Source organism: Erithacus rubecula, assembly GCF_903797595.1.
Source record: "Erithacus rubecula genome assembly, chromosome: 1".
Taxonomy (NCBI): domain Eukaryota; kingdom Metazoa; phylum Chordata; class Aves; order Passeriformes; family Muscicapidae; genus Erithacus; species Erithacus rubecula.
Window position 1 is genome coordinate 24920240 of NC_136658.1, and position 23678 is coordinate 24943917.

The 23678-nt window shown below is 40.9% G+C and overlaps 1 protein-coding gene across 2 annotated transcripts; it reads right to left on the reverse strand.

Moving 5' to 3' along the window:
• Nucleotides 1-1172: 1172 nt before the first annotated feature.
• GDAP2 (ganglioside induced differentiation associated protein 2) lies at nucleotides 1173-23675 on the reverse strand. Of its 2 annotated transcripts, none has more exons than XM_079306444.1 (14): nucleotides 23540-23675; nucleotides 21815-22061; nucleotides 20159-20298; nucleotides 16866-17019; nucleotides 15240-15328; nucleotides 13246-13322; nucleotides 12036-12195; nucleotides 10377-10527; nucleotides 9357-9433; nucleotides 8605-8681; nucleotides 7907-8046; nucleotides 7280-7334; nucleotides 2358-2501; nucleotides 1173-1446 (listed from the first exon to the last, which is right to left on the reverse strand). In XM_079306444.1, the coding sequence occupies exons 2-14, from the start codon at nucleotides 21988-21990 to the stop codon at nucleotides 1399-1401; spliced, it is 1488 nt and encodes a 495-aa protein (XP_079162570.1). In that variant the 5' UTR covers nucleotides 21991-22061; nucleotides 23540-23675; the 3' UTR covers nucleotides 1173-1398. The 2 variants fall into 2 exon arrangements, with proteins under 2 accessions (XP_079162570.1, XP_079162571.1); XM_079306445.1 differs by lacking the exon at nucleotides 23540-23675 and adding an exon at nucleotides 23387-23527.
• Nucleotides 23676-23678: the final 3 nt, after the last annotated feature.

Consider the following 23678-nt stretch of genomic DNA (forward strand, 5'->3'; position numbering starts at 1 on the left):
TAGATGACCAAGAGAGAATTTTTTCCCTGCTTATTTCACCAGTTTACAGTATCTTTAAACAAGAGAGGAGTGTAATTTCCAAGTGGCCCAACAGGCAAGAATAGTCACGTTCTAAGATATCTCGCAATGACTTCTGCTATTGTTTAAATATGGTAGTTATTGCAGAAAAGGAATATGAGGAAAACTGAATTTTGGTAGAGAGAGAGCAGCAGACACAAGTCAGGGCAGGAAAGCAGCTGGAATCAAATAATGAAAATCATACCATCATTTTCATATTCAGTAGTGTTATGACATTCTTCCTACAAAGGATTTAATCCTTTTGTATTTGGGCCTGTCATCCCTGATTGTTTCACAAGGGAGCCTTCTTCCTCCTGTAGCTTTCCATGGGCAGCCCCAAAACACTTTTCACTTCCAGTTCAAGTAACCTTTGGCTAAGCTGTTTTGCATATATCATATCTGCCAAAAATCAATGAGTGTCAGTGTAACAGGAAATCAGAGGGACACTGGCATCTTCAAAAAACAATCTCTGCCACCAGAAGTTGGTGTTGGAGCCACCATTTTCCCCTCCCCTCCATGCAGCTTAGGCAGATGGCATCCACATATACAAACATATCTGGCCACGACAAAGGAGATCATAAATGAGTATAGTTAGAGAAAAGAAACCACAAATGCTTTTCAGTTTTATTCTTACTGGAGGGTAGTGGTATCTTGACATGGTCCTTCACATCATCCAATGAAAACTGACAGGGACTTTTTCAAGGCTCCTAGCTCACCTAGCAGTTTATGGGACTATATCCTGGAGTAGTGTTGGCTTGGCTGTAGTGCTTTGTCAGCCTGCAGACATGGCATTCCCAATTCCAGATAGTTTTGCTGGGTCAAGACTAAAGTAATCAGTACTAACAGAAAGTGAAAATAATCAGATGTGAAACACAGACCATATGATGAGTGATGTGTCAGGCTGGTACTACACAATATTTGTACAGACCAGCCAGAAATAGATATTACAAACAGAGCTGGAAAAGAGTAACAGTTTAAAATATGATCAAGTGCTTTTGAAGCATTTCCCAGAAAAGAGAAAGTCTCTTCAGAAAAATAATGTAACAGCTTCAAAAAACAACAGCAGCAACAACAACAACAAAACAACCAAACAAACACATCTAGTGATCTTTAAATCAGCTTTTCCATTGGATAAATATATTTGAAATAGTTGTACAGTTCACAGTGGCATAAAGTTCTCTGATTGCTTGAGTGCTTGAAAATATCTCATCAGTAAAAAAATACCAGAGCTGGGGGAGGAAAACCCTCTCTCTGAATTCTGTACATAGGTAAATGCACAGGTTTTGGCAGGCATCAGGTCATTGGATCCATGGGAAACTGGCAGCATCACAGGACTGCAGGTCACAAGTCAGGGGATGGAGGATAAGAAGAATAGTAAGGCCCATTTTCCTGCAATGAGAACAGAATGAGCAGTTGAACAGAAGTCTTCTCCAATACACCTTGGTGCAGTGACAGTGTCACAGAAGCAGAAATAATTAGGTATTCTGGCTTTGTCTTCCATGAGTACACAGTGCGTGCCACAACTCACCCAGGAGAGGACTGTGCTGGTAAAGACGCAAACACAGGCCTTGGTTTAGCCTGTGTTCTAAGCAGAAAGTGCAAGTTAAAACTTTTGCCATTAAGCAAAAGCTGTGACAGCAGGAAGCCATGAAGTTGGCATAGCCAGTGACTCAGATAAAGCTACAAATGCAGACACACAGCTCTGGCTACTACTTTGGAGTTACATCACATAGTCATTGGAATGATTTTGCCAATGCAAACCATATTCATGCCACCATTTGGTTAGACACCTGAGATGCAGAAGGGAAGAGGGTCCTATACAAAGGCAGGGCACCTTTCTACTGTTCTGGTTTTTTTTCCCTGCTTTTTTGTTGGTGTTTTTGGTTTTTTTTCCTGCATGCTTTTTAGTATGTGGGGCAGAGAAGACGAAACAGCTACTATTTCTTTTTTCCAGCCAGTGTAAGGTATACAGCAGTTAACACAAATTTTATTTTGATCACAGGCTGTTAGTATGTTATGTTACAATTCTTGGCTGCAGAAGGGTATGAGCACATAGGAGACAGCCCTAATGGGAAAGCAGCCTCCTTAGCCAAGCCCTCTGCTTGGGCTGATCTAGACAAAAAATCAGAGAATCATTACTCACAGAACACCACAGACTCTTCAGGAACCTTCCCTTTTCCTTCTCCCCATTCTTAAGATATGGAAGTTAGTTCCTTTAAAGCTCTTGCAGAGCAGAATGGGAGCAGTGCAAGAACTGCTCTTAGGGCACAGACTCATGGTGGCCACAGGCAGTCACTTACCCTGGCGTCATACTCGAGGACGAAAGGGGGAAGATCCATCTGTTCTGGGGGTATGGCTGTGAACAACTGCTGAAGGCTTTCCACATAGTGGATTTTGTCCTTTAGCCCTGAGACTGTAAAGGTTGTGAAAAACCATGCTGAGACCTGAAAATAAAACCCCATAAAAACCAATTAACAAGGTGCTGCTTCAAAACCTTCAAGTTCAATGCAATACTCCACAGTGAAACAAGCTCGAGTTGAACTTGAAACACAAAAATCATTGCCATAACACAACAAGGTCAGGAATTATGCACCACCAACTGCTAGTAAGCAGTGTCTTGAGAGGTTCAAGCTGGTGTTTTCTGACTCTACACTCACTCTTCCCCAAATGCCAGCTTAAGTCCCTTTCTACCAAGAGTGACAGCTATTCTGCTATTTGTCCCCAAAACCCCATCAGTATAGAGATATGTTCTCACTCCAAGTTTAGCCAGTTCAGAAAATTACCTATTTGACTCTGTCAGAAGCATTTTCAACCCTTTACATTCACATTTGCACTTGAAAGAAAGGCCAATTAAAGTGAGAGAAAGGGAGACTTTTGGCTTTCCAAAGATTGTATTGAAATCTCCCTTCTGGCTTTGGGTTGTCTGAGTGAGCTTTGGTTTTACCACCTTTTTTATAAAAACCTTAGTAATTTAACTATACAAGAATGAGCCTATCAACTTATTCTACAAGATTTTAGTTTAAATATTCACACCTCTGTCTGTTTTGGGTACAAACAGGATATGGAATTTTTGAAGACCAGTAAGACGGCAATCTAATCCTGCTTAGATTGACTGCACAAACTTTACCTTTTCAATTCACCTTCTCCAAAATTAAGTACTGTATTACTTATTGTTCATTTATTTTTTATTTCTTTCCTGACAGACTGAAGGAAAAGAAAAAACCTGTTCTACAGGTCACAAATGCTCATAGGAGGGATCAATCACATAGTCCTGAGCAACCAGCTCTTGCTGACTCTTCTTCAGCCAGGGGTCAGAGCAGATTACCTCCAGAGTCCTTTACAACCTTGACCATTCTATCATTCTGTTTGATAATTTTGCTTTGACAGCAGGAAGTTAACAAAAAAAAAGCAACACTTAAAGAAAAGCCTTGAGGCAAGCATGAGTTTCAAATAAATTCTAAGATTAAGTCAATAAAAGTGAACTGCTTGAATGTAACATTAAAGAAAAAGTCAATTCCTAAAAACTGTCCTGGAATAACTGTGCTGCCTCCTCAAAAAAAGCTTATTTTAATGAGAAAGGAATAGTGAAAAAGAGAAAAGGAGGTAAAGGACACAACAGAACATTTGAAATCAGTTCATTATTTTGAGGGCAGAATTAGAGATTTATGTTAGCGGAAAGCAGAGAGACAAATTTTACTGGCAGCCATTATTCATTATATTATTTTAACAGGACCTCTTATAAATGACACTAAGTGACAGTTTAATGAGTAAAACATGCCTTCTCAATCTTGCACCAAAGTAGCATGGACTTCAAGGTGTGTTATGAATGACAATCATTAAACATAATTGCTATGGATGTTTAATGCATAAAAGACTAATAGGAGCTATTTTTGCAGCCATCACAAAAACTGCTGTTGGGAAAAGTGCTTTTTCTTTTTCCTCTCCTTCCTCTCAGTATACAAGCCACTGTAGCTTGGCATCTTACCCAGGAACACAGAGAGAAGGGAGGGGGGCAGAAATGTTTCTGGATAATTTTTCTATTACTTCTATTCTTGATAATCACAGGTTACAGAAAAAGTAATACAAGAGCAGCTATTTTCTTATTGGTAACAGGACAATGCACTTTAAATTAAACCAAATCTCTGTTAATGCACTGAAAGTAGAGTAAATTATACCAGAGCAGCCAAAGAAAGTTAAAAATCTAGACATCTGCTGAAGTTTCCCTTCATTTTTCTTGTCCTGATATTCTGAATCTAAATAAAAGGTTGTCAAGATCACTCTGCCAAGCTATAAACCCACATTAAATGTATGAGATGTCTCCCACAAAAAAACCAACAACACAGATCAGTTGTGTCACTAATCCCTTAATCTGGACATACCTCAAAGAGAAATTTACTAAAATATGGGAAATTATATTCGAATTGGAAGGATATTGTGCAGAAAAAGACCTAAGTGATTTGCAACAACCTTTCCACTGGCACCTGATCTCAAGAAACTGCTTTTAGGACTGTTACAGAAAAACAAACCAAGAATTGTTCATGATAAATACAAGGAGTATGATGATTATGAATATCTAATTTGAGTCTTTGGGTATGTTTCAGCTTTGAAACATTCTTGATTCACAGCCAGTTAATGAAAACAGAATTACTCTGGGTGAGACCGTTTCAGATCCAGACATTTATAGTTCAGTTCAGAATACAAGCTCTGAAAAAGTTTGTTTGGAGAGCTCTCAGAAGAGGGAAGCTGAGAGGATTCACATAAAAATTCCTCCAAAAGTCCTTTATCTCTCAGCAGCTTTATCAAAAACAAGCAGGAGGAACTTTGCATGCAAGAGTACAAAGGAATTTGTGATGGCACTTCATGGATACCTGAACCTGAGGCCTGGCAGTGAAGCATTCATGCAGCAAGAGCCACTCCAACCTACAGAACTGTTGACATCTATACTACGATTTCATGACAAGCACAGCTACATTTCACAGATCACAAGAACACCCAAAGCATGAGGAAAGACAGGAGCACTGTACAAAAATGTGTGCACAGTGGCTTACCCTCCTTTAATTACTCTGTGTTTTAGGATAACTCTTGAACCTTCCCCCTTGCATGCCAAACCCCATGTATTCTAGACAGGCAATTACCCTCAGAAAACACATCGTTTACAACAGTTTTATATCTAGAAACCGAAAAAAAGAATCATTGTTGGCACCCTAAAGTACATGGAGAACTATGCTGGTTTTCTAGGGATGTATGATTTTCCAAAAGACATGATGAAAAGCCTCTTGATCCCTTTCAGCCCATAAATAAGCATAAGTGACTCTAACAGATGGCAGATAGCCCGTGTGCCAGGACTCAACCCTGCTGTGAAAGGGACAATTTATACCAGACATCAAAGATCTGTGTATGAGGGTGATGTGTTTGGGAAGTCCCATGAATGCACAGGCTTTTCCTCCTGAATTTGAGGCATGGAATATTTCCTACTACTTCTAGGGAAGGAAGTAAGTGATCCAAATAGAAAGATGAATGTGTTAAACATTTTTGAAGAAATTTGAAGCTTTTGAGCTAGCAATCTTCCATGGGGACAAGAGCCCTGAAAGAGTCAAAGAAAGGAGACAGAAATATCATTCCCTCTTAACAGCGATCTTGTTCACCATGCTTTCTGCTGCATATTCCCCATCATGTTTCATAAGCTGACAGTCCACACAACAGTCAGAAGCAACCCTGCTTGCTTTCCAGTTATAGAAAAGATTGGCAGAAAGACATGGATACACATTCTCTTTTGCCTCCAGCTGTGCTGCCAGAATAGGATACAAACCAATATTAGTTCCAGCAAGTTAGAGAACTCTGTGTCTCTCACCCTCCCTGCTTCCCACCAACCATCTGCTTCGCCTACAGATCTGTTGAGTCCCACTGCAGTTTCCAAAGGGACAGACAAGATAGCACCAGACATCAGGGAGGATGAGTTGTCATCTTCCAACAACAAAAAAATGTTTTTTAACTAAATAGAAATGTATGGGAAGAGAGGATGGGAGTGAAGTGCTGCTGAGAATCTAAAACACTAGTACTTCCTAGCTTCAGCTTTTCCACTCAACTCTGTGACCTTAGAAATGTTCTATGCCAGCTCTTACATTTTTAGGAGTATCAGACTTGGAAGCTCTTCTAGGACACAGACCACTGATTTGTATTCTGTAGGAATAACTAATAACCTAACAGAAACTGGAAGCTATGCTGTTGGGAAGCCTCAGTCTTAACTCCATGAAAACATGGAAGCTCCAAGACTCATGATGTCCCAGCTGTGCACAGGCAAAGAAAGGACTCTCTGGAAATTTAGCAGTCAGAGAAATTCTTGCTAAACATGTGCAAACAGATGTGTTTTCCAGGCATATAATTTTCTCAAATTTGATTAACCTCAGCAAAAAGCAGAATAAATGCAGAGGTTAATCTGATGTGAACATGGAGGATCAGATTTCTGTTTTAAACGGACAAACAAAAATTCTAGGAAAGGCTGCTGCTGCCACTTAGTTCATCTGAAATACTCATACTGCTGCAATAGAGTAGTGGATATGAAGTCCAGAAGGGAACCAGCTCCATCTTCTGTTGCCCTATACAGATCCCAGCCAAGGGTAACAACTTAGTGCATGATAAGTTCAGGTTTTTTGTCTCCTGATGGATTAACAGGATTCTTTTTGCACTCCATCAAAGGCATCCTTCCCATCTTTCTTTGCTGCTCTCTACTCTAACCCTGACTAATCTCAGTGCTACCTGAGACTACTTTCTGCTCTTCCCAGAGCAGCTCTGAAGCGACACACAGGAGACGTGATAACTCTTGTGGTGAAAGAAAAGGTGAAGCATCCAGGAGATGGACTACACAAAAAAGAATTCTCTGAGTGTTTGGTCATGGTTTGCCACCCTGCCAGCTAGACAGCAGGAAAAATGACAAGATGATTCCTTTTGAAAGAAACATGATTCAAAGATTCCACCTCTTTGGTTAAAGCCCACAAAAGCCAGGGCACAGACTGTGCACTGCATTGGGGTTCAGTTTATCACAAAGGCTGGAAGATTGCAGCTAGATCAAAGATGGGATGAACTTCAAGTTCTGACTGTGGATCCAGAAGATACTGCCTAATTTTGGGAACTTTCTGTATGTCTCCACATCCATCATGCTACAGGCTTTGTGCTACTCCACCAACATGCAAGATACATTCTTCTTTTGTAAGATTTACCTTACCTTTGAACGAAATGTTGGGTGGACAAAATACAATGCCTTCAAGTTCCTCTTGTACCTGGTTTAGAGAAAAAAAAAAATGTAAAGGTGAGTTCCAACTAAGGTCACCTACAAGCCAACTGTCAAAAGAGACCATTATTCTTAAGTGCCTGTGGTGTAATTTTACAAAGTTAGATCTAATGTAAGGGCAGACACCAAAAAGTAAATATAAAGGGGAAAGGGAAAAAAAAAAAGGCAAAACCAGTTATTTTTCAGTTAGAGACATCACAGCCTTCAGTGTTTCAAGTAGGAAATGAAAAAAGTTAAGGACAAATTATGACTGTCACTGTTACCCAAACCTCTCCTCTCACAACCAGCAACACACTTTAACAAAGCCAGGCTCCAAAAGCTCCAGTTCTGACAGACAAGACAACAGGAGTGCCTCCCCAACAGCTCCAGAGAGACTGAAGAGGATACAACTTCTGGTAAAAAGATGGATTTAAGAAAGAAAGAAAACACCTCATCCTTCTTGCCTTTGTTAGTTATTTAGATCTCTCTCGGAAAGAAATGAGTAATCAGATACAGGGAATAGCAAATATTTGCTTAGCACAGAGGAGGACTGGAATATATTCCTTTCCTATAGACACTCACTTGGCATCAACAACATCATAGAGTTTCTTCAGGAAGTTAGAGTCCAGTTGATTGTAATCATTTGTGAGCGTATGGAAGTACACCAAAACATATTCCTTCACTGCAATATGATCCATGACATGGATGAAATACAGAAGAGCCTGAGGCAGAAAGAATCAAAATTTATATTTGCAAAGAACTCTTTTGCAGTTGCATTACATCTTAATTCCTTTATTTAACCTAAATATCAGGAATCACAAGGCTGGATGGCATTACATTTCAGCTACAAAAGCAAGGTAAATATTCCAAGTCTTCAACCTGATTGTTGTAACTTGGAAGCCTTTTGTTTATCAGACCTCACAGATGGAAGATACATTCTTGCTGTTTCCCTGAAAAACTACATCTAAGTCACTACTTTTCACTCTTCACATCTTGGCAGTTAGGGAAGCAAGGTAACTCTCCTTCTTGTTGAGAAGAAGGGGCCTATACTAGCCCTGTTTTTTCTAAAAATAGCCTCATTGGAAAATGTCACCCCAATGCACACATAGCTCTGTAAGGATATATATTTTCATCTGTCTGTAAAAATACTTTCTAGTTAACATCTTAAGCCTTCTACAAACGATGTTTCTAGAATTAACACTGAATTACTCTTATAGTCAGACTTTTCCATTCAAAACATTCATATGTAATCTACGCTACTCTAGTTGACAAAGCCTTACCTTTTCCATGTCTATCAATGTCACAGGGATATTCCTTCCAACCACCACCATCACAGTGCGGCCACAGTTATCTACACCTACAAAAGAAAGAAAGATGTTCCAACTTCTCTCAGTCATGCCAGGTTATGTAGCTGGGCCTTTTCAAACCAGGGAGAAAGAGCCTCAGCTCAGAACTTTTGTACTGCATCTGGTTTCCAACAGGAAAAAGGAAATGCATTCCTTCCAAGACAAAATATGCTTAGTTACTGCTCTCACTATACCAGTACCCATTCTGGATACAAAATCTCACTTACCACAACTGAGAAATTTAAGGACTGAAATTTCACATTGCCTGAATACTCCATATTTACCTAAATATCAAATAACAACATGGGTTTTATTTTAAAAAACCTTTCACTTGCAATTCTACCACCAAAGCAAAATTATTCCTAGAACCAGGCTCTGAACTCCAATGCACAGATTCCCACAGCACACATCATGGACCTCTTGCAGCCCACAGAGTCTTGTCTAAAGCAAACAAATTGCAATTTGCAGCTACTGAGCAGAAGGTATCACACAACCTTGGTATTTACACAAACAATGAGGTAAGCTCTGGATTTTCATGAGGCCTAAGAGATCAGCCAAAGCGATGAACAGATTTTCTCTCCAGAAACACAGTTATGCTTTCAGCATGATCTATTGTATATGCAAGCCCAATTAAAATATTTTTACTTTAAGACAACATAGATTAGTCATCAGTATCCCGAACTTACCTGTCTGGTACAAAGCTTTAAGAGAAGCAATGTCAGAGAGGTCTTCAGCTCTTGCCTGACACAGCCAGCGATTATAACTAGAAAGTCAAAAACATCTGGTCAGATTTAAGCCCCCTTTGGATCAGCAGTATTAGCCTGAAGAGGTATATAGAAAGCAAAGGACAAAACAAGCTTTTTCTGACTGAGCTCTCTCTGATGTTGCTGTTTTCTGACCTATGGAGCAACTATCAAGTTTTTAAAGAAAGAAGTATTAAAAAATAAAATTTAGTGTCATTACACCTAATGGTTTTCACTCAGGCAATTAATCTATATTAATACGTATCAACTAGTAACTATAGTGGCATTGCATTTGGGCTGAAAAGATATCAGAGTTTTTCCTATTTTTTTTCTTTAAATATGTCAGTGTTTAAAAGATACAAAAAAAAAAAAAAAAAAAAAAAAGAAGAGAAAATTTCCTTTAAAAGCCTAGATATCAAACACTATGCAGCAATTGGTTTAATGAACAACTGGTGAACAGCTCAGTGCCTCATCTGACAAAACAAGCCAACACTGAGCCTCAAGAGGTGTCCAGCAAGAAATTACCTTCTAAAGAAGTGATTATGCATATTAGGGTTACCAGGGCAGGGAGGGGGAGAAAGCCTGAACCTTCTTTTATTTATGAAATGGAAGAAAAGTGTTTTGCTATTTGTGTAGAGCCTCAGGAACAAGGGGGCAGTATCAAAAGCAGGCGTTCCCACTACAAAAAGTGATGACAAAACAGTGACATCTTGTGGCAAACACATAAAGCAGCTGCTGGATGCACTGGGTGTGCTAAAGGGTTCATCACAAGCTTCTCTTTTTCTCGTACTGTCCCATCCCTTCTCCCTTCAGGCAAAAGAGGCTAATACATAAATTCAGGGTGACACCATGATTTACCTGTATTTGCTGCTGGAAGCTGAGGCTTTACAGATAACAAACCCATCATTCATAAGAGTTGGCCCTAACTAACACAAATATGCATATGCACAAGCAAATTCTCACTTCCTCTGATGCTGTTTCTGCAGTGCTGCCTCTGACAACTGTCCCTGAAGGATGAGGCGCCTCTGTTTATCAACGTCCCCCTCCATGCGGGCAAAAGCATGTGACCCAATGAAAGACAAATCTGCCTCCAGACCCTCTTCATCTGAAGCATCTGCAGTAGAAACAGATAGTACAAAATGTTTGGGCTGTGTACAGGACAGCAATGCTGCTGATGAGTCGGTACATTTCCCAGTGAAACAACACAGTCATTATGCTACAGATGAACACAAAACACCCGAGTTACCATGATGTGGCTCTGATACCTCACCAGTACCACTGGCAGATCACAGCATGTAATTGAGAACAACTCTCTTAAAATGTTGGTTTGCCTGGAAAATAACCTGGAAGTCCTAGTCATAAGCTCATAACAAAGGGGTTACTCTCCTGAAAAACAAGTTCTGAGAGAGTGACTTCAGCTTTACAGGATCCTACTTGAACTTTACAGTCATCCTACTTGTCAAAAGGGGGAAAATTAGCATGCAGAAGCACAGATGCTGCAGCTTTATTCAGTTCAGATGCTGTACTGTAGAAAGGGCTCATTTTTTGTATCACTGACACTTCCTGAACAAATGCTGCAGTGATCTCAGTGTAGTATTTATAGTATTGTTTACAACATGACTGGGTGACGAAATAGAAGAACACAGGCTGACTTGCTGGTGACAATACCAGAATGCTCCACTGAATTCATGCCATGCAGGCATGTTGCTAAGACTTCCAGGATTGTCTCTCTGGGCAATCTGGACAGGAACTGAGATTCCCCTTTTAGCATGGCATGCTATAGCACCAATGGAACTAGAGTGCAGGATTCCACTATGCAAATTCCCTCTTACCTATGCAAATCCAGTAATTTCACGAATTATTAGCTAGTGGTTGAATACCTCACACTGCTCAGACACAGTAGCAAATATCAAGTATTCATCCATATTCACCCAACTGGCTATGCAAAAGCAGAAAATTGAACTTAATTCCAAGTTATCCGTTTTGGATAGTTTAAGGATATGAAACTTGCACACCACTGCTTAACAAGTAAGGCAGAATGTGTCTGCTGTGTACATGCTTTGCCACATGTATCTCATGTCTACCCTGACATCTAGGCAACCTCTTTACAAACAATTACACTTTGATAGCCACCTCCAAACACTCATCTCTGGGTTTCTCTAGTTATTTTATTAAGGTGTTTCTGCTAGTTTTCATTGCCCATCTGCTAGCTGGATGCACTGTATTCCCGCTGTATCAATAGAATCATATAATTTGAGACAACATTTCTATAAACAACACTTTGCTAATACACAAGACAGACCATTAACCATAGTACCTTTTTCAGTTAGGGACTGCATAAGACTCTGCAAAAACACCTTCAAAGATCTTAATCGCTTTGGGGAAAAAATGTACAAAGGGAATCAACTACCCACCTCTTCCACCAAGAAAGGAAAAGACAGAACAGCTCTACTGCAGTTACTGCTGGGAAACACAGGAAGCCAATGAGGCAGCTTGAAAACTGGAATCACTATAACCTGACTTTGGTGCATTGAAGTAGGAAAACATCTCTCTCCTTTTCTGTTTTTCCCACTGACTTTCTCACAGAGAGATGCTTAGTCCAAAGTCCAGTTCCAAACTCACCATCTGGAATGCCTGGCTTTTCAGTAATCCTGATCTGCCGCTCTGGTACTACCGGCTCCCCTTCCGCATTGCCAATATCTGCAGGGAGGTAAGGCAGGGACTGGACCTCTTCTTCCAGTGATCTCGGAAAATACAGAGGCAGCAACTTCTGGTAAGTGGCCTACAAATAAGAAAAATGCGTGAAGGGTCTATCATGCATCCATGCTCTTCACTTAAACAGCATCTGCCATTGCAGCAGGGAACTTCTCAGCTGTTTGGAGGCAAAGTACTGCCTCCCTCAGTGGTTCCTTTGGGCTGTAAAGCTGGGAATACTTTATCAAGTAACCTTGATAAAGGTTAACTTTTTTTGGTTTTTTGGCACACTAGCGAACGACTTTGAGAGGATTAGCTAAAATATGCATGAACTCAGGTAGAATGCAGATACTTTAGCTTTGTAATGAAGTTAATATATACATGGACAACAGATTTCAGCACACGTTGCTTATGTTCAAATGCATCACTACACAGATCACTTTTAGTGATCTGCCTGGGAAAAAAGAAAAAGCACCAATCAAACAAGAAAATCCCTTCTCACATGAAGGAAAATATGAAATTCTCTACAGAATATATCACTTCATGGGTCCTCTCCAACTGATTAGCAGTTTTATGACCTCCACAAAATTAGTTATTTTCCTTATCCATATGCCATAGAACCTGAACACAGTGTGGGTGTTCTGCACAGGAACAAATTTGATGTACAAGGAAAATCAACATTCAAACTGCCTGCAACTCTCAGAACATGGATCACTAACTGTCAAGTTTGCTTTTCCAACAAGCCAGCAAGCAGTGTTCCAGATCTTTGTATGTGATCTGTAAGGGATGCTGAACAGGCCCTCCTCAAACACATCTTTGTGTAAGGAGGAAACTTTGTGTCAGGAATTTCCTTTCTTGCTAATGGATAGTATCCAGAACAACTGCATGCTATCACCTCTGCTACTGCTCCCTGTGCACAGCTCAGCAACACAGAAGCCAGGAGCAGAGAGATTCTCAAAGTGTCCATAGTGACTGTTAAAGCATGAACAGTTCTGGAAAAGAAGCTATGCTAAGAAGGGCACACTTCTGCTGCAAGACCAAAAGTCTGTGATCTGAAAGGGAAATCCAAATCCAGGTTTACTGCTGCAGAGATCAATCACGTCCAGGAATTTTGGTGGAATGAATTCCAAGAACATACCTCTTCAAGCTCAGAGACAGCAAACACCACTTTCTCCAGAGTCTCTCCATGAACCTCCAGAAACCTCCTAACTGTGCCTGCAAGGAAGCATATTAAATGTAGTTAGTAAAATGGAAGGAGAAACCTACACACAGCTGCAAGTGAAGAACTCAGAGTGCAGAAGAGAGATACATCTCTCCTCATACTAAATATCTCCATAGGCTGTAGGCAAGTCTGGATTAAGTGGTGGTTTAACACACCAAATGGGTTGCTGGGTATATTGGAAGCTCCATCTCCACTCTCTCCCAGTACTGACTTTAGAGAGAGACACAAATAGATAATAAATCTCTCTGATTTTAGCTTACGAGTCATTCCTTAGACTGTGAGTCAATGGCCCTGAAAAATCAAGCCAAATCCTTTGACAGTCCTGTGCAAATTGTTAAAACCAGACTTTATTAGAACAAGTCACTGTGCCCTAAGTTGTATTATTATATTGCCAAAGCAATATAAGCAAGCTACACAGACTCTGGTTGAAGGCGGGCTCAGCAAGACAAATCTCTGGCATCAGTGTGCCAAACAGGCATATAAAAATTCTGTTTGCAAATCATGAGAGAAAGTATCCAAACAAATTGGCCGGTATGGGAGTACTTTATCAAGTGGCACACAGACCTACAGAGAAGGTCTCTGAAGGTCTTCTCTACATCAGAAGAGCAATAAAAGGAGTTATCTACAATGAATACTTTTGTGGGAGTTGAAAAAACAACAGAGGGGAAAAAATGAGCTATTTTCAAATGCTTCCTGTGTACTACTGTACACAAATTCCTATGCAAGTGTGTTGACCTGTGATACTACTTTACAAAACAAATGCAGTTGTGTAGTTTGACAGGAAACAGTTCTGAAGGTATGTGAACATGTGAAAAAGCCAAAAGAGATGGGGGAAAAGTAGGAACCAGTATATAAGTATATGTACAAGTGTATATAATATTATTGTTTGAGCATTTTTCTATACTTCATTTTCAACCTAGGATGTTTTCTGATTTGTTTTCAGCGGTGTTCATTTTTTTTTTTTAATATAGTTTTCTCTTGAGCACAAGGAAATTTGAAAACTTTTAGCAGTGCTTTTTATTATGAATTTCGATAAAACAAATAAGCACAAGAACCATTTCCCTTTGTTTGTTCTGAACTGGCATGGTTTGATGGTTTTTATTCTGGGAGACAGTGAACAGCTGATTCCTTTTTGCCATTTCCATGCCACTCAGGAGTTTATAGATATCTACCACACTCCCCTCAAGTCAGGTATATTCCAGTCTGAAAATGTCTTGAGCTCATTTCACTATTTCTTGCATTTTGCTATTCTTGTTAACTTCCTCAACATCCCTGTCTACTATATTATTTTTGAATGTGCAGCTTTAAAGGGTGAACAAAGCACTGACTGATTGCAAAGCATGTCTTACTTAGCTTGCTGTTTTGAGTTTCTCTGAGCTGTTGCTTTCATGGAACTATTATCATCTCAATGTTTTGCTGCCTATAATCAGCCCATCATTTTGTATTTTAAGGCAGAAGCCTGTAGGAGTGGGTCAGTGGGGGAAGGATATAATTTTGCATTTGGATGTGCTGATGACACTAAAACAGCAGATGAAGTTCACTGTTGCTCGAGTCTGCCTACAAGTATTCAACAGTAAGGCCTCATCTTGGCTCCTCTGAACAAATTTATATAAGCAGCAAACTCTCACCTCACTTGTAGCATCTTTTTCAAGTTATAAATGAATGTACTGAAGAATGCAAGTTCCAGCAAAGATTCCCATGGATCTTCACTGATGAGATCTCAGGGATCTTTATTGAGAGAAAGGATAATTTGTTTTTATCTTCCATTTTCTGATCAACTATGGAATGCCTTGCCTTTTTACAGGCTCCAATGAACCACAGGCCCCTGAAAAACAGGTTTCCCCATTTCAAGAGCAATTTGTCAGAGGAAAGTGACCTACTGAGTTTATGCTGTTTGCCAACACACTTACGCAGTGCTATGTGGGTTGCATCCTCCAAAGGGTAGCATCTTTTCAGAGTGTTAATGACACAAAATCCTATGGAGCACATTGCCTGTTCCCTGGAATCCAGAAAAAGAGAAACAAATTAATAGACAGCCAGGTGCAAACAGATACCTGTCAGGACAGTAAGGGAGCACCATGAACTTCTTCCCTGGGTCTAAGCAGCAGAAACCCTCTTTCAGGTTTTTGCAGGAGGATTCTTCCATGGCAAGATGCACACACCCTCATTAGGTAGAGAAAGAGAGAACCAGTTATTCCCTCTGCTTCCTCAAGTGCTTGTTTTCAGATTTCTCCTTCTACCTCACTACCTTACCTTCCATCTGGCTATATTGTTCCTACAGTTCCTCGTCCTGAATGAAGTTGTTTCCTCAAATTCCCTGCAATCCTTGCTCAAAATACTTTTGTTCCTGTTTAGGATTGACAGTAAGGAGAAGGAGGGAAAAAGAAGGTGCTCTTCAATGCATACACACTCCTGTTTCTTCATACGACCAACAATTTTGTTTTGTTAGAGGTCTGGACATAAGCCAAAGGGGCTTACTCATCTTAGGTATGATTAGACAACTATCAGAATGGAGTGACACATACTTTAAGACCAGTAAGATGCTTCCAGCACTGAGACATATTTTCAAAAGAGTAAGGCAGAGCTGTTGCCAACAGTAATCAAAGGAGTTTGAGCAAGCTCAGAGATAACAGACAATTTCACAAACATCAAAAGTTCGTCTAGAAAATAGATTGACTGAAAGACATTAAATAAGCAGAAGTATAAGATTTTAAAAATAATTTTTAACATGTTTCAATCCAGGCCTGAATTTGCTTGTAACTTCTAAGGCAGAGGAAAACTGGCACTTGCTAAAAACCACAGCTGTAATCTTGAGAATGAAACAGGTACTATTGCACTGTAAAACAAAGTTCAATCTTGGAAGAATTGGTATTCCCAAACCTAAAAAAATTATTGGGTATGCTTTCTGACATTGCTCTCACTCAGGCATATTTTGTGACTGCTACCTCTACAACAGTTGTCATAGGAGAAGAACAGAACACAGAAAAATAGGAAGAAAAACCCCAGCTAGTTAAGAGGAAGTAGAAAATACCGCAGACAAAAGGGGGAAAAACGAAAAACCCAGCTGCTGCAACTGTAGATTTAAAAATAACCTTATACCCTGACTCAAAATTTTAGCTGTCTCTTGTACAAGGGCAGAGAAGCCAAACACATGAACTAACAGCAATCAGATCTGCCTGTGGGTGTAGCCACATGGCTGCAGACACGTGAGGTTGCTGCTGAAGCAAGCTCACTTAACACTTGTTGCAGCACAGAACCCAAAGCAATCATTAATGTTTCTCCTTTGAGGAACCAAATGCTGCATAGCTCTAGCAATTTCACGGCTTGAACCAGCCCAGATCTCTCTGCACATTTTATCTACACCACAGCAGAGATAACCAAAGGCATGAAGCGCACCCTGAAGCCACTCACGCTCTCATGTCCTTAACCAGACCCAGCATCCAGGAGAAGACACTCACAGAGGTGAGATCCTTGCGCAGAGACGCGTTTCCAGGACACTGTGCCCCGATGGCACCCCGTGTGTGAGCTGTGCTTACCTGGCGAGCTGCAGCACGTTGCGGTAGCAGCTGTACAGGGAGCTCTCGGCCGCCGTGCGGTACCGACTCTTGTACTTGGGGCCCACCGTGTGAATGATGAAACGCGCAGCCAGGTTAAAGCCTTTCGTCAGCTTGGCTTCGCCTGTCCTGCAGCCTGGCATAAATAAAACATGAGGGGAAGTGTACATGTTATGGTAAGAAAGCCAGAAGTATCCAAGCCCTTGTCCTCCTCCACTTCACACATGGAATTTGGCATTTTAGACATCAAATATTAAGGACAGCATTCTATCTCATACCGGCTGCTTAGCACCTAGTCAGGCTGAGGAGACAAGAACTCTGCTCATTTCTCTCAATTTTAAAACTATGCATGTAAGAAATAACCAAATATTGGTAGAAATGCTGTCTTAATTGCAGTGCTTATACACTATTTACAGAGCAAAGGAAGCAATGATGTAATAACACGCAGAGAACGGATGCACATACATACAAGCTAGCAGTAAAAAGTCCTTCTAAATTTAACAACTTGGTTTGGGGAGACCGCTTTTTGGATAAAATGATTACAAGTCTCCTTAATCAAACAAACCAGTCACTGGCAAAGCTATTAAAACTGAATAGATAATACATTTGTTTAATTTATGCTCCCAGAATGAGGTAGCTTGCTTTGTTTTCCAAGTTTCTGCATGTCCACAAGGCAGACATATGATCCTCATACAGCCCGTACTCTCTGGACAGACTAGTTGTCTAGTCTCAAGGAAAGGAAGTTCAGGCAATACATTTAATTGTTCCATTCACAGCATCTTCCAGTTACAGACTCTAGGAACAGATTCTGTGTTTGAAGTGTTTTTCCTTCAGCACATAGAAGAAAAGTCTGCTAAACTTCCCCTTCTTCTAAATCTAGTCCACTCCAGGTCTGGACAGCTAAAGTAGTACTTCTAGTGTCTCTCTTTCCCTACCCTTGAAGACAAGTATTTTCTAACCTTCTTCCTTCTGCTTGTACAGCTGCATTTCAGCTTTCTGCTCTGACTGAAAATTAGTATTTTCATTGGATTACCTTTCAACCTGACCTTCTTATGCGTTGCTGGGAATTAGACAGGAAGAGGTAGCTGCAGCTACTCTTCAAGCAGTGCTGCAGGAGCTTGGCTTAAGATGCCCACTGAACAGGGATCGCTCCCACTCTTTCCTCATTGCTCAGGAAAGCTAGCAACATGCATGAAGATTTCAGCTATTAGAATAGCTTTTTTCCAATTTTAAAATGCAAAGTGAATCCTCTACATCACGTGTGGCGCAGAAAAAGCATCACCGAAGCTGGAAGACTTCTGCCACAGAAAGTCTTTATTAGACTGCAACAAATATTTGTTGATAAGCAAGCTTCTAGCAATAGCACTCCATCTGCAAGCCTGCCCCCAGCTGTAGTATTTCTGCATGAATCAAAACTTATGCTGCTCCCAGGAACATACAACTTAGCTGGACCTTAAAGAAGACACAAGCCTTTGAAGAGTCAGCATGTCACATGCTTTCAGATCACGATTTTCCTCAGAACTATGAAATATGAATATATACCAAGCAGCAGGAATAAAGCAGGAAAACCTAACAGAAAATGTATGTTACAGCTTTAGAACACAGGCCATGCATTTTCACTTTCTCAGCACAAACATTCTCCAACAAAAAAATATCAAGGCTAAACGGGAGAGGGCAAAAAGGAAGCAGAGGTGACAAATGAATCCTAAACTGATTCTACTAAGCTCTCCATCTACTTCTGTTACTGTGACAAACATACTATGGGTGCTCAAATGCCAAATCTGTAATCCAGCCTCTCTTTCCTCCCCCACACAACATGTCAGTAGGGTTTCACAGAAGAACTGATTTCCATAAAACACTTGGCACAAGATTAAAAGAGAAGTGTCTTCATAGGGAGTTGTGAACCTGCAGAATGCATTACAGGGAGAAGACGTAAGTGTTTTCACTGTGCTAGAAGATGCAAAGCTATGTATAACTCAGCAAGGTAAAACGGAATTTAAGAAGCTGGCCACAACAACTCCCTACAGAGTTGACATATCTCCGACTTTAGCACTCCTTGAAATCCTCTCTTCCCACCTCAGTGCACACAAGAAACCCAAGCATATCTTAAAACAGTTTCAGCATATATAGTGGGGTCCTAACTACTCTAGAGCACCAATAGTATTTTAATTTCCACCTACATCACACATTGAATTTTTGCTCTGTTAGAAAATGGTTACTTTCCCTCCTGTTTTATTTCTAGATTACTCAAAAAAAACCAAGCTGAATCATAAAGGATGATTTTATAGAAACAAGATTTCTATTCAATTGTAATTTAAGCTACTGAGAGTTTATATTAGAAATTTGGCTCTTCTATATCCAATTTGTAATGGTGTAAGGAGATTAAGCTGCTATCGTGAGTGAGCAGTACCCTGTTATCCAGAGTGAGCAGTACCACACAGAGACCCCAAAACTTAGTTCAGTAACATACTTTCTAGAGATGCAAATTTTTATCTGTAAACCATATTAGTCTTCTGTATGACCTTGGATAACTATAAACTCTTCTTTGTCACACACAAAATAAGGAAACTCTTATTCCCAGTGCCTGCTAGATGAGAAAAAAAAGGCTGAGTATTCATTTCCCATTATCAGCAATAAACTTTGTTAACAAAGACTCCAGGCAAACCTCATCCATCTCTAGAATATCCTTGCATTAGAGATGCTCTTGTAGCTTTCCAATAAAGCAATTTGTTGTACACAAGAGACAAATGAATCAACCAACTTAAGAAGTCACAAAGACCTTACTTAGACATGCAATACTTTATCAATCCATCTATTATTACTGTATCTTTCTGAAAGACTGCGTGTATATTAATATTCTGAAAGAGGATACACAAAGTGCATGACAGAATCCACTTAATTTCTTCAATGGTGAACTTCAGTCTCTGTCAGACATGTAAGCACATAGAACAGGATAAAAATCTCAAGATGTACAGGACAGGTCCCTTGAGCAAAAGCTCTGATAAGCTAACTGCTCAAAGTGGCTTCTGACAGCAATAGGATTATTGTATCACAAAGTAAGGGCTCATCAACTCAAGTATCTGCCACAGACTTTCAATTATCTGTAATGTGAACCACAAAAAGAGGCTAGATTTGCAGGTGTCTCCCCCATTCAGGTTAATACCAACTGCTGGGGGCTGGGGGCAGCTCTACCTTTTCGTAGCACCTTTCCCGGTGCTTCGTACTATGCAAGGACAGGAGATTTCAATAAGATAAAAATGTCCCTGGCCACTTACCTTTGAGCTTCTGGAGCTCATCCTTCAGGTCAGGCCCAGCATGCATGAATATACTCTCAGACACTGGGTTCTTATCTGTGAGAGTCTCATTGCTGGTGTTTACGATGGCCGTGCAGTTCAGTAATGCGACATCTCCTTTCCTGAGGAAACAGTTTATTGCAGCCTGAATGTACAACTAAGCAGGATATTCTCAAATCAGTGCTGACAAGCAAGGAAATGTCAAGTTACAGGAAAAGCATTAACAGGACTCGGATGCCCACACAGCGTAGCGTAACCTGACATCCTCACCAAGCCAAATCATCTTTCAGCTCTACCTGATGAAGACAGACTGCATGCAAAACATCACCTCCTTAAAGAGTTCCAGCCATAGCAATAACTGAGGGATGTTTGCATAAGAGGCAGTGCTGTAGTTGTATGTAGGGCAGTTCAGGCAGCAAATATGCAAATCATATTGTTAAACTGATGGACTGTAACACTTCCAAAAACCCACATATTTTCTCTTGGGGATAAGAGGACAGTCTTTATGTTACATTCTTTCAAAAATTAACCACTTTTTCAATACACTCCTTTATTTTTGCAGACAGACTGTTGGCTCCTCAGACCACTATAGGTGTAGAGTGACGCTGCAGCTGGACAAGTTTTCTTTTCCTTGGTTCCTAAATTTTGAACCCTCAAGTTGGTCATGTTCATCATTCTGCTGTCCAAAGATCAGACATGAAGAAGATAAACAAGGCACAGATGCATACAAGACAATGGAGTAGCAGAACTTTGACCTGCTTTTTGTCACAGCAGCAGCCATCAGGGATTTAGGGATCAAAGAGCATAGGAAGGGAAATACAGATTCCGCGCACAGGGAGAGACAAAACTAATGGTTGAAACTGCACACATTTGACCAAGCTGTAAGAGGTATTTAATATTTAACCTTTTACTCCTCTCTTTTTTTACTGTATTTTACTCCTCTCTTTCATTACTTAATTGAGTTCAGAAAATCCATCAACAGCCCCATCTCCTGCATACATTAACCAGAAAGAGGTTCAGGCTGATCCCTGAATCTGCATCCCTGAGAAATTCTTCTCCCTTCACACTGATTAAGAGTTATTAATTTAAAGAGCAGGCTCAAATCCCTGTGTTACAGGAAAGAAACACTGGTAGCACACTACATTTTATCAATAGATTTTGGAAGAAAAGTCATGGAGACAAAACAGAATGGAAGAAGGAAGGGCAGGAAGAGCCAAAAGCAAACCACAATAACCACAGGAGTGAAACACTGATTTAAAACAGAAAAGTGAAGGAAGAATAATACCAGCAAGTACAAGAAAAACTAGCAGACAGCAAACATATTTTTTAAAATAAAAATCTCATATGCAATTGCCCAACTAGGTTTTGATACTAAGCCTACAGTACCACAGTAGGAAGCACAGCTCCAGTCTGCTGCATCAAGGACTGCTTATGAGTACAACCTACAGTGGAGCAAAATCACAGACTTTAGAAGTTACAGTGAACAAGAAGATTATTTTCTTCCCAGATCTGTAATGTTTGATTCAAGAAAAGAGGATTTAGAGGCCTTATTCTACAGCAGTGATCATTACACGAATATATAGATCCTGCAGTAAATGGAGAAGTGACAAGCGACATATGAGAGCCATTCAAACTTACCACAAGATTATTTTTTCACTGATGTCTTTCCTGTATGGAAAAGGTGATCTAACATCAACTCGATCTTTTTCCACAGGACTTTGGTGGCAATCCAGCTGCTTGGCCTCATAGGCATCACTCCAGCCTGGCAGGCTATCAACATCCACAAACTGGGAAGGAGCACCCAAGGGATCCATGGAACAGAAACAACAACTCTCTTCCTCCACTGACTTGTCACACTCCAATTTTCACTGGAGTCTTCCAGGTGCTTTAAAGGGGGAAAAAAAAAAATCAAATCAGGTCACCACCTGTTCACTAAAAGTAATTGTCCTGTGAAGCCAGACCTTTCACAAGACTGCAGTGCAATAACAGCTAGCAGATAATAGAAAAACAGATACTCATAGTAAGACAAACCTCTTCCAACAATTCAAGTTGAAAATACCTTCTTACTAAATTGATCCAACTGACTTGTGATGTTGCATTTTAGAAATAGAAAGAACAAATTCCCAAGTGCAGAGAGGAACTGTCTTTCTGAAAAGTGTTATTTCTTTATCTAGATAAAAAGCAAATTTGTACTGGGGAATGTATAATCTATTCTTTCAGATATACTGGTAAATATTTATATAAAAAAGAAAAAACGATAGAGCTTCCCAAAACACAATGTCCCTAACTCCCAAACCTTACAGACAAAACAATAAAACCTCTCCTTCTACCCGAATAATACAGCCCTTGCAGCTCAGTGAATTCTGAACTGCCGCAAACAAGACTTATTGTCCCATAGTTCTTACAACCATGCACTCAGGCACAAAACCCCTTTACTCAAACTAGTTTCCAAGAAAGAGTAAAGCTGTAAATTTGAACACTGGCCCAGTGAATTTTAAGACTGAACTCTGCCATCTGACTGATTTTGAGATGACACTGGTTGCTAGACGAAGGCTTAAACGTACCAGTACTCACTTTTCAGCTTCCAGCAGGTAATGCTTTGGCTCTTACATTTCCACAGTGACTACTGAAATGTACTAGTGAATCAAACTGGTGCAAACATACCCACGTAAGTATCTTCAATTTGCCACATACACACCCATTAATTATCTCCTTTCACAGGTTCATAATTGATAATAATTTAAAAACGATCGCACCCACAATGAGCAATTGTGAAACGCAACTTACTAAGTACGTTCATTAGCCAGAGGAAAACAACACAACAAAACAAACAACCAAGCATCCAAGCTCACACTGAGAGGGCTGACACTAGGACAAAAACAGCCGTAAGAGCATCTAAGTAAGATTTTTCGCTAGGAGAAAAGGCAATGAGAGAGAAAGGCAAGGTAAGTGCGGCTGCACCGGCCCCAGCCGAAACTCGTGTACAGCAGCATCTTCCCGCTGCGGAACAGCCGAGTCCAAGGGTCTGGCCGCGCAGCAGGAAGCAGGCGCAGCGGGGCGCGCAGACCTCCAGGGTCTTTCCCGAACGGTCCTGCCCGGCGCTGCCGCGGCGGAGGCGGCCCCAAGGGGCTGTCAGGCTCGGAGCGGAGCATAGAGTGCTGCGAGCGAGGGCCGAGGGCCCAGTGCCCGGACGCAGCGCCGTGCCCGTACCGGGAGGAGAACCTGCCTCTCCCACCGCTCCCACCGCTCCCGCCCCACGCCTCGTAGCCGGGATTCCGGCACAGCACTCCCGCCCGGCATCCAGCGGCTCCCGCCCGGCTTAGGCCGGGCTGCGACCCCGACATCGCACCGCATCGCACTCACGGGCACAGCCGCAGAGCCGCCGCCTGCCCCGCCCGCACAGAGGGTCTCGGTCGGCGCCGGTGTGGCGACATCACCCAGGGAAGCTCCCCGTGGGCCGCGCTTCCGCTTCCCTTCCCGGGCGGGGCCTCAGGGCTGCCCT